Source organism: Euphorbia lathyris, chromosome 3 (genome assembly GCF_963576675.1).
Source record: "Euphorbia lathyris chromosome 3, ddEupLath1.1, whole genome shotgun sequence".
Lineage (NCBI taxonomy): Eukaryota > Viridiplantae > Streptophyta > Magnoliopsida > Malpighiales > Euphorbiaceae > Euphorbia > Euphorbia lathyris.
This window is the reverse complement of record NC_088912.1, coordinates 64,305,620-64,316,798: the sequence shown is the minus strand read 5'-3', so window position 1 is coordinate 64,316,798 and position 11,179 is coordinate 64,305,620. Positions and strand designations below refer to the sequence as shown.

Below are 11,179 nucleotides of genomic sequence, written 5' to 3'. Positions count from 1 at the left end.
TCTATCAGTTTATGAACTAAATTGATATTTAAATTCACTTCACACCGTTTCAATTTGATTTTGGGATCTGTGTTTTGTCAATATATAAATATAATTGAAAAAAATTTAAAAAAATGCTCTTATAAGTTTAATTTTAAATACATTGCTTTGTAAAAAAAAACATACCACATATTTCTATTTGCAAACTTTTAAACCACAGACCTCTATTTGCAAATAAAGCAAATTACGAGCATTTTTTTTTGTACTTTACCCTAATAATAATAAGCAGAGATCAGTCCGTGCTATTTTCATTAGTCTCATGTCCGTCCAAGAAATAGACGGGCTAAAATCAATTTTGATTGTCCTAACTCAATCCAAGAGACACGGACCTGGATGGATACCCGGTCTATGTACAGGTCCATCTAGGTTTGCTTTAGAGGAGGTGAATCTATTAGCATGAGTAGTGCACCAAATATATGTATCAATTGAGTTTTGGACCTAAAATATCTCACTGGAAATTAAATTATTAATGTGTTCGAGGCGTGCAAAGTTTCTATCATTGTTTTTATTCTAGCTTCATTATTTTTGTTGCAAAATCTATATGAAATTACCGAAAAAATTCATTTTATCTAGTTAAAAAAAAGGAAAAAATGAATGAGGATAATATCGCTACCTAATGGTTTAATTGGGTCTGATCCAAATAAAAAAAAAAAAAACATAGAATAATTACTAACATGGGAATAAAGATGAGATATGTGGATAGGAATAATTAATTGTTTGGGGGAAAAACATCCCATATAAACCCAAGTTGATTTGTAAAGGAATGAGCAAAAAGAATATAAACTTTAACAAAAAAAAAAAAAAAATAACGAGCAATGAACTTAGACAATATATATTATTTTAATTTTAATAAAACAACCTTGTAGTTTAGTTTAGTTTAGTTGAGCAAAAGTAAAACTAAAACTAAAAGAAGAAAATATAATTAATTAATTTAAGCCGCACTTAAACTAAAGTAAGTATTTGTTGTTCTAAAGTATCCAGAAACGAGGATTAAACCCTTAATTTTGTATTAACCATATGGTCCCCTAAATTAATACTTTCGGCTATTAACATAAACCATATATAATTATGAAGATAATGACATGATGATGATCAAGGACAATAATTAATTAAGTGAAAGGCAATAGCCATGTGTCAACAACATCAACTTGTTATTTTATGTGTCAACTCCTTAGCTATTTCAGACAACAAAACATGCTTCTTTCTCACTTTTCCTTTTCATTCTTAATCATCTACTAACATTTTACATTTTTATTCTTAAATGTTATGTTTCATAAATATCATTCAAACAAACTTTTCTATTTCTTGTACAGTTATATATAGAAAATATGCCTATATGAAAAGTGGATTAGAAAAGCCTTGATTTATATAATTACCTTTCAACAAGAATATGTCTTGATTTTTCTTTTAAAAGAATGTCTTCATTTATAATAATTAGTCTTGTATATGAATATGGGATTCGGATTTACTTACAATCCAAAATTTTGGTGTTTATATATCTCTATACTTCTTGGAAAATATATATATTATTAATATGGTGCATATATCTTCTCTAAAAACCCAAGACAAGGGGAAGGAAGTAAAAAGCAATAGCATGATCATGAATGAATCCTATTGAGACTTGAAAGCATGTCTATAACTGATGTTGTGTGAGATATCATGTGATCCTATCGAGGGGGTTACAGTTGAAATGTGAGATTATGTTCAAAGCATATATCATTCAGTAGAAGTAAAAGGCAATAGCAGAGAAAAAAAATACTCAATAGATTTATACTGGTTTGACCGTTTACCTACGTCCATTCCTCAAGATACATTCTCTTGAGTTTTAATCTACTAACGATCTCTTTCATAGGTAAAGAACAAACCTTTTACAGAAAAAACTAAGTTTGAATGAAGTACATTCTTTCACTCAACACTCACACTAATTCACAATTTGTTACTTATAACCAAAGTAACAAACGTTTACAGGGAACGATGGAAAGATTGTATATTTTCAGATAGAAAATGAATTTAACTAATCTCTTTCATAAACGATTACACTGATATGAAATTTTAATATGTCTAGCAATTTGCTCTGTTTTACACTTTTCACAATATATCTTATATATGTCTTTATGTGCTTATGTTCTCTATTGAATTTGTTCTTAAGCTTTGCTTTATACAGGCAATGATTCAAACTAGTCGTTTGAATCCAGAAGATGTCTGTTGAGAAGCTTTGTCTTGTATTCTTCTATGGGATTCTAATCTTTCTAGCGAGTTGCCATAACTGGAAACTAGTGATTGCCTAAGAGGACCATTGAGACTGTTCTTCTCTAGAGTTCTAAGGCTAGAGTGTTCCCATTGTTGTGTATGGAAGAGAGATGGCTTGTTTGCAGAGATAACTGTTTTTTGTGAAGAATCAGGAATGGCAAATTAGGAAAGACAACACAATTGTCTTTTCTGAATTCGATATGGTCTTCTGTCTTCTCGTTCTAGGCTTTGCTTCTATTTAGGCCTTTAATTGATGAAGGCCTTTTGGTGATTGTGCTTAATTGACTCAGAAGTAGCCAATTGCTTTAAGTAAATATTTTACACTTTTTATTCCTTTAATGTTATTTTTGTCATAATCAAAATTTAATCAAAATCGGGTTTCAACACTAATTGACATGATTCATATTCTAACTTAGTTTCATGCTTAGGAGTAGGGCAAAGTTGTTGTAATGTTTTAAGATGAGGATGGCCAAACGGATAATGAAGTTGAACAAGAGAGGGAGAGGTACTACCACATACCGTTTTCTTGGAAATGGATAGAAGGCTATATAAAAAAAAATAGAGATCTAGGGATTCGATTAGGCTCTAATACCATATAATGTAAAGTAGAATGAATGAAAGAATTTTGTATATTGTATTTCATTTGGTCATTCTGTTGGCCTAATATAACTATAAATACTATAGGGGTGAATAGTGTTTATAACTGATAACATCCATAAAGGGCGGCCAGGTGCATTACGCGTCCCCGCTATGCGAGGGTCCGGGGGGTCCCACCACAAGGGTGTACTGGGGCAAGCCTTCCCCTACCGATTTTTTTTTACAAGAGGCCACTTGTAAGACTCGAACCCATGACCTCTCGGTCACACGACAACAACGTTTACCGTTGCGTCAAGGCTCGCCCACCAACTGATAACATCCATATTCAGAAAAAATGTCATCAATCATCAGCAGATAGGAAAATACACAGAAGACATGAAACATGAAGAATCCCCAATAGGATGGAAGAATTTACATGGAAGATTCACCTCTGAAGGTCTTATCACATGAGACTCATAGTCTTAAGAGATATGCCAAAGATATGTATGACCCAATCCCTGTGAAAGATTGACTAAAGGTTTTGCTAGAAGACGATCAAAAGAAGGAAAGGATGTATATTGCCACGTCAGTATACCTCCTGAACGATTATGAAGAATCCAAAGGAAAACGTTATCCCTTCAAAACTGCTTTTCCTTCTAGAATGATAAATAATGACGATTAATAGGAATAATGACAATTAATGTGAGTAGTGATGAAACGCCATAATTAAGCCCAATTAGGGCAAGCACGTTACAAAAAGGAGTATATATACCCCCAGGACATCTTTACAAGTAAGTTAACAACACTTTTCTAAATACTTTTCAATATATTGAAAGACACATGTATATATACACACAATAGAGCAACCTATGATAGAAAAGAAATGATTACATTTAAACGATGCGATGAAAAGAAAAGGACAATAATGAATTATGCCACAATAATGAATTATGCCACATTAACAGAATGCTTGGACACCCAAGTTTGGATAAAATACAATTCAATTAAAGTTTGTTTGCTCAGTGTCCTGTTTGAAAGAAAATAAAATTTAGAGAACTGAATTATCTCACATTTTAAGAATAGTTTTTCTATGCCAAAATTAAAAATTAAAAAGTGGCCTGAGTTTTACGAGAAACCAACTTAGAATAATTTGCAGAGAGCATATTTGCTCAATTAGTAATTATGAAAAAAAAAATATCATTTTCTTCGCATCACAAGCCATAAAAGAATTAATTTATCACGGGCCAAACAACAACTTTAATTTTAGAAAACAGAAAATTTCTTGAGAAAAGTATAATAAAAATCAAAAGGTGGTTTATATTGTTGGGTTTTTTAAATAGAAATAAAAAAATAAAATAAATAGTGGAACTAATAAAATTAGAGGATCTACATCTCCACTAAGGTTCTATTTTATTATTGATTTTGGTTGCTTTTTTTTTATGAAGAAAGTATTATATTATTAAGAAGGTAAATCCATACAGATTAAATACCAGACACCTACAGGTCAATCCTCCATTAACACAGTAGGATAATTAAAAGCTTTTGCCCAAGAGGCTAATTGCCTTCTCTATGAACAAAGGAGAATGAGCATCAAGAAAAGAGAGAATTAAGGCTAATTATATCAATATATTCAAAGTAAAGAAACAATAAGCCTATAAATAGGTAGTAAAGAAGCAGAAAAACATAATATTTAGTAACTCCTAACCTATTGAGTAGCTATTAACTATAGTAACCCTTAACTTATTTATTACATATTAATTTTAGTAACTATTAATTAAAATATATTAAATATTTCAAAATAACTAATTATTAAACTTCGTATCAAACCTAATATATATGAATAATAAGGAAAAAGTAAGTAACCTGCAAGTTGTAATGAAGTGATAATAGGCAAGTTGAGAACATTATCAAAATGAGTATTACTAGTCAAAGGTTAAGGAGAGCATTGTTAGAGTGAAAAACATCAACTTGCATTGATTATGTGGAGACCTCTGCTCAAGTTTGATGATCACATGCTAGAAGCTTTAGCAAAACCTGAAAATCTTGATGACTCGTCCTGTGCAAGATCTTGTGGATTACCTTGCTCAATCTACACAACCAAGATGAATATCTGTTTTAGCTTTTCATTCAATATAAACTCATAAAAGGGCATGGCATGAACTTCTTGAACAACCAAAACAGAATGTTTCCCTGATTGATTAAGGAATTTGTTATTCAGGAAAACAGATGAAAGAAGATAAACAAATCAAACATTCATTGTTTTATCTGCCATATCAGGGAATCCAGCTACACAGCTGTTTGGAACCTGTACATGATATGATACAAAATCTTTGTGCTCTTTTCACTATCCATCTGTCATGAGAAATGCTCTATACTTCGACTTTAGTTGTCAAGAGGTAGCATGCTAGCCACTAAAATGATCTTTCATAGTCAATTGAACACATTCTAGCTACAAAGAATCTAATTAACACAAGTAATCAAGTCAATTTTCTTCAAGTTCAGAATAAAAAAGAGCATACCACATTGCCATGTTCAAGAACAAGAATGTTGTTCATATTCATCACAGTTGAAATGCGGTGAGCAATTGTGATCACAGTCATGCCTTCGCATTCAGTGGATATTGCATTTTGTAGTACTGAAGATGTTTTAGTGTCAACACTAGCTGTGCATTCATCCAGACAAAGTATCTGAGGATAAATATCGGATTAGTATCCATTCACATATCACAAACACACACACACATATAGTCAACAAACTATTTCATCAAGGCAAAGTACCTGAGGGCAAATATTGCATCCCTAATCATTCATGTACCATAAACACATCCAGGCATATCCATATGCATCAACATCCCCCTATAAATTTGTTTCTACGTTACCTGGATCTTTTTTAGTATAGATACACTTGTCCTAGAAGGTTTCTTAAAATAGTACCAGTAATTTCATCTATAGTGCATCACAGTAGAGGAATCTACAGAAGAATTACTACAAGTTATATTGTATAGTAAGAAGCCAGTCCCCAGATCCTTTCTTCAATCTTTCTCTCCTTCAACCCCCAACTCTCTGTATGTAGCATGTAACACAACCCTTTCATTTTTATTTTTCGAGTCAATTAAAATAGGGCACATTGAAGCAAGTTAGATAAGGAAAATAAAGGAAAATGAGAATTTTCTTCAATCAAATAAACTAAAATGTTGCTACATATGCTATACCCTTCCCAACTTTATTTTTAGTTAAATTTTATATTCTATGATCCTTGGATAAAAATAGAAATTCCTAAATTACCTAAAATCATCCCAATTTTAAGTATGAAAACTTCGGAGTATCTTGCAAAAGTTACGAAAAAGATTCACAGCCTAAAAATAGAAATTCCTAAATTACCTAAAATCATCCCAATTGTTTTTCATGTAGGATGGATGATGCAGCTCATAGAATTCACATCCAAAATCTGAAACATATTTTTGTTGAAATAATAAACTTTTAATTAATAGTCTCTAATTTGGTTCAATGGATTATCCAAGAGTCATTTCTGTATTTCTGTAGTTAATATAGTTTACCAAGAGTCATGTTTGTAATCTATAAATACCTATCAATACAAAGTAGTAAGGCAAGAGAATCAGAAGAGAATTTTCTTCCATCAATTATACTCTTCCTCTGTTACCTTTGAAAGTTTATTTATTTGATCCAACAAATTGGTATCAGAGCCAGCAAAAATTCTCTACAATGATGAATGGAATGATCTCATACAAATATCCACAATTATCAAAGGAAAACTATGATAATTGGTGCATTAGAATGAAGGCTTTGTTGGGCTCCCAAGATGTATGGGAAATGGTAGAAACTGGATATGAGCAGCCAGAGAATGAGGAGGAATTGACGAATGCTCAAAAAGTGAAAATGAAGAAAGACCAACAAGCACTCTCTCTAATCCACATGTGTCTGGATGAGAATATGTTCGTGAAAATTTCGACTGCAACAACAGCGAAGGAGGCATGGGAGATTCTTGAAAATTCCTTTAAGGGGAAAGATAAAGTAGTGAAGGTGCGTTTGCAAACCTTGAGAAGTGAGTATGAGAAACTCAAGATGAAAGAGTCAGAGAAAATTGATGAGTTCTTTAATAGAACTTTGGTAATTGTCAATCAGTTGAAGAGATATGGAGAAAAAATGGAGGATGTTCTTGTGATAGAAAAAATCCTTCGTTCTTTTACTCAGAAATTTGATTACGTGGTGACTGCCATTGAAGAATCAAAAGATCTGGAGACTATGTCTGTAGATCAACTCTTGGGTTCGTTACAAGCCCATGAGGAGAGATTAAAAAATAGAGAAGAACCGGTGGCTCAGGTGTTGCAAGCGAAACTTGATTTGAACGATAAAGAAGAAAAGAAACAATTTGTAGGTGGATATGGAAGAGGAAGAGGAAGAGGAAGAGGAAGATCAAGAGGTAGAGGCCGTGGCCGTGGCTGGAATCGTGGATATAATGGAAGAGGTAGAGGTGGCAGAAATTTCCATAATAATGAAGCCACAAATAATCAGCAATGGAATGCAAGAGGACGTGGTAGAGGCAATAATTTCCAAGGCCGTGGAAATAATTGGCATGGTCGTGATAAATCTCGTGTGCAATGTTACAATTGTCAAGAATTTGGGCATTATGCTGCTGAGTGTAAATCTGAACCTTTTAAAGACGAACAGGCCAATTTTGCAGAGGCGGACGATGAAGAATCAACTTTGTTACTGACATGTAGCGAAGATGAAGCAAGGAGCAAGGAGTCTTGGTATCTAGACTCGGGAGCAAGCAATCATATGACGGGAAATAAAGAACTTTTTTATAAGCTTGATGAATCTAAGAAAGGAAGTATTTCGTTCGGTGACAAAACAAAAGTTCCAGTTGTGGGAAGCGGTGACATTCTTATCAAACTGAAGAATGGAGATCATCAATTTATTTCTCATGTTTATTATGTTCCAGCTTTGAAATCCAATATTTTGAGTATTGGACAACTTTTGTGGAAAGGTTATGAGGTGCAGATGAACAGGAATGGGCTGGTTATGAAAGATGGAAAGAAAAAAATGATTGCAAAAGTTCCTATGTCTGCAAACAAGATGTTCAAATTAAAAATCAGCAGTGATCGTCCTATGTGTTTGAAAGCCTCATCAGATTCTGCATGGCTGTGGCATCTTAGAATGGGTCATTTGAATTTTGGTGGACTGGAGCAAATGTGCAAGCAACAAATGGTGCATGGATTACCTTCTATAAATCATCCCAATCAGATTTGTGAAGGATGTATGTACGGGAAGCAATCCAGAAGGAGTTTTCCAAAGGAGTCTTTGTCAAGCACATCAAAGCCACTTGAATTGGTGCATGCAGATATTTGTGGTCCCATTAATCCGAGTTCACATGGAGGAAGCCGGTATTTCTTATTATTTATTGATGATTATAATCGGAAAACATGGGTTTATTTTTTGAAGGCAAAATCTGAAGCATTTGAAGTGTTTAAAAAATTTAAAGCACTAGTTGAGAATGAAAGCGGCTTGAAGATTCAATCATTGCGAACTGATCGAGGAGGAGAATTCACATCTGAGAAATTCAATCAGTTCTGTGATTATAATGGTGTTCGTCGATTGCTTACTGTTCCAGGATCTCCTCAACAAAATGGTGTCGTGGAACGGAAAAACAGAACCATTCTTAACATGACCCGAAGCATGATGAAGTGCAAAGGTATGCCAAAAGAATTTTGGGCAGAAGCAGTAACATGTGCAGTCTATTTAAATAATAGAAGTCCTTCAAAGAAGCTTTTGCAAAAGACCCCTAATGAAGCATGGTGTGGAAAGAAACCAAATATTTCTCATGTAAAAGTATTTGGTTGTCTTGGTTATGTTCATGTTGCTGACGAATTGAGAAGCAAATTGGATGATAAAAGTGAGAAAATGGTGTTTACTGGCTATGCAAAAAATTCCAAAAGTTATAAATTTTATAATCCTCGGAATGGAAAAGTTGTGATAAGCAGAGATGCAGAATTTCAAGAAGAAAGCTCTTGGAATTGGAAGATTCCAGAAGATGAAAATTATGATTTTCTTCCTGTATATGATGATGATTTTGCAGGTCAAAATGAAGATGTAATTATCACACCACCGAATTCACCTTCCACATCTCAGACAAATGTGACAGACTCATCCCCAGAAAGTTCATCAGAAAGGCAACCTCGAATGAGAAGCTTGAGTGAGATTTATGTAGAAACTGAAGAAGTAGATAATGCTACTTTATTCTGTTTGTTTGCTGATACAGAACCTGTGCAATTTGAAGATGCTGTTCAGGAAAAAAAATGGAGACAAGCCATGGATGAAGAAATAAATTCCATAAAGAAGAATCACACTTGGGAATTGACAACATTGCCAAAGGGAAAAAAAGCTGTAGCAGTGAAGTGGATTTTCAAAATAAAGAAAAATGCCAAAGGAAAAGTGGAGAAGTATAAAGCTCGCCTTGTTGCAAAAGGTTTTTCTCAAAAGGCCGGAATTGATTATGAAGAAGTTTTTGCTCCGGTGGCTCGAATTGAGACAATTCGATTAGTTATTTCTTTGGCAGCTCAACAAGGATGGAAAATTCACCAAATGGATGTCAAATCAGCATTCTTAAATGGAACTCTTGAAGAAGAAGTTTATGTCAATCAACCATTGGGTTATACTGTGAAAGGGCAAGAAGATAAGGTGTTGAAGTTAAAAAGGCTTTGTATGGCCTTAAGCAAGCTCCAAGGGCTTGGTATTCTTGCATCGATGATTATTTTCAGAAGAATGGTTTCACAAGATGTCCATATGAGCATGCTTTGTATATCAAGGAGAATGAGGATGGAAAAATAATGTATGTATGCTTGTATGTTGATGATTTAATTTTCACAGGATCTGATCAAAAGATGATTGAAGAATTTAAGAAGCTGATGACAAATAATTATGAGATGACGGATTTGGGACTGATGTCATATTATTTGGGCATTGAAGTTAGGCAAAGTGATGAAGGTGTCTTTTTGTCTCAGAAGTCATATGCAGAAGCTATTTTAAAAGAATTCAAGATGGATAAATGCAATTCAGCTTCTACGCCAGTGGATTGTCGAAATAAGTTGTCAAAGCATGATGATGAAGAAAAGGTGAATCCAACTTTGTCTAGAAGGTTGGTTGGAAGGTTGAGATTTTTGACATGTACAAGGCCAGATATCTTATATGGAGTTGGACTCATTAGTCGTTACATGGAGGTCCCAACTTTAACTCATATGGAGGCAGCAAAACGAATACTTCGATACATCAAAGGTACACTGGATTATGGCTTATTTTACTCTTCCCAGAACAATTTCAGATTGTATGGATTCAGTGATAGTGATTGGGGAGGAGATGTTGATGATAGAAAAAGCACAACTGGTTTTGTGTTTTTTATGGGAACTGCTGTTTTTGCTTGGAGTTCTAAGAAACAAGCAATTGTTACACTTTCAACATGTGAAGCAGAGTATGTTGCAGCAGCTTCTTGTGTTTGTCGTGCAATATGGTTGAGACGAATGTTAAGAAGTTTGAAGTTTGCTCTAGATGGAGCAACTGATGTTTTTGTTGATAATAAGTCAGCTATTGCGTTGGCTAAAAATCCGATCTTTCATGATAGAAGCAAACACATTGACACCAAGTATCACTTTATTAGAGAATGCATTGGAAGGAAAGAAATTCAACTCAAGCATGTACCATCCAAAGATCAAGTTGCTGATATTTTTAATAAAGCTTTGAAGTTGGAAGATTTCAGCAGATTGAGAGCTGTTCTTGGTGTTACTAAGGGATAAAAAAATTATAAGTTTAAGGGGGTGTGTTGAAATAATAAACTTGTAATTAATAGTCTCTAATTTGGTTCAATGGATTATCCAAGAGTCATTTCTGTATTTCTGTATCTGTATCTGCATTTATAGAGAGTTAATATAGTTTACCAAGAGTCATGTTTGTAATCTATAAATACCTATCAATACAAAGTAGTAAGGCAAGAGAATCAGAAGAGAATTTTCTTCCATCAATTATACTCTTCCTCTGTTACCTTTGAAAGTTTATTTATTTGATCAATTTTGTGTGATTAAGAGGTAAAAAACTCAATCGAAGTAAAAAAAAAAAAAAACAAAGGCATAGTAATTGCATGAAAAACGATTGTAAAATACTTCTCTTTCATTACATAACTGGTTGGGGCATGATTATTAAGCACACTGAGAATTCTAATTAATTATTTTTTTTTTTAATTAGAATTCAATTCAATCCAGGTATGTGTAAACAAATCACAGTTTCATCAAAAAAAAAAAAAACAA

General features: G+C 33.4%; 1 protein-coding gene across 4 annotated transcripts in view; it reads right to left on the bottom strand.

The window, feature by feature from the left end:
- Positions 1-4,463: 4,463 nt before the first annotated feature.
- The window catches only part of LOC136223180 (ABC transporter C family member 13), a 56,387-nt gene continuing 49,671 nt past the window's right edge, over positions 4,464-11,179 (bottom strand). For all 4 annotated transcript variants that reach the window (XM_066011053.1, XM_066011055.1, XM_066011054.1 and 1 more), the window contains 2 exons: positions 5,385-5,552; positions 4,464-4,954 (listed from right to left, as the gene is read on the bottom strand). In XM_066011053.1, coding sequence (XP_065867125.1) covers positions 4,874-4,954; positions 5,385-5,552 — 249 coding nt within the window. In that variant the 3' untranslated portion in view covers positions 4,464-4,873. The remainder of the gene's footprint in view (positions 4,955-5,384; positions 5,553-11,179) is intronic.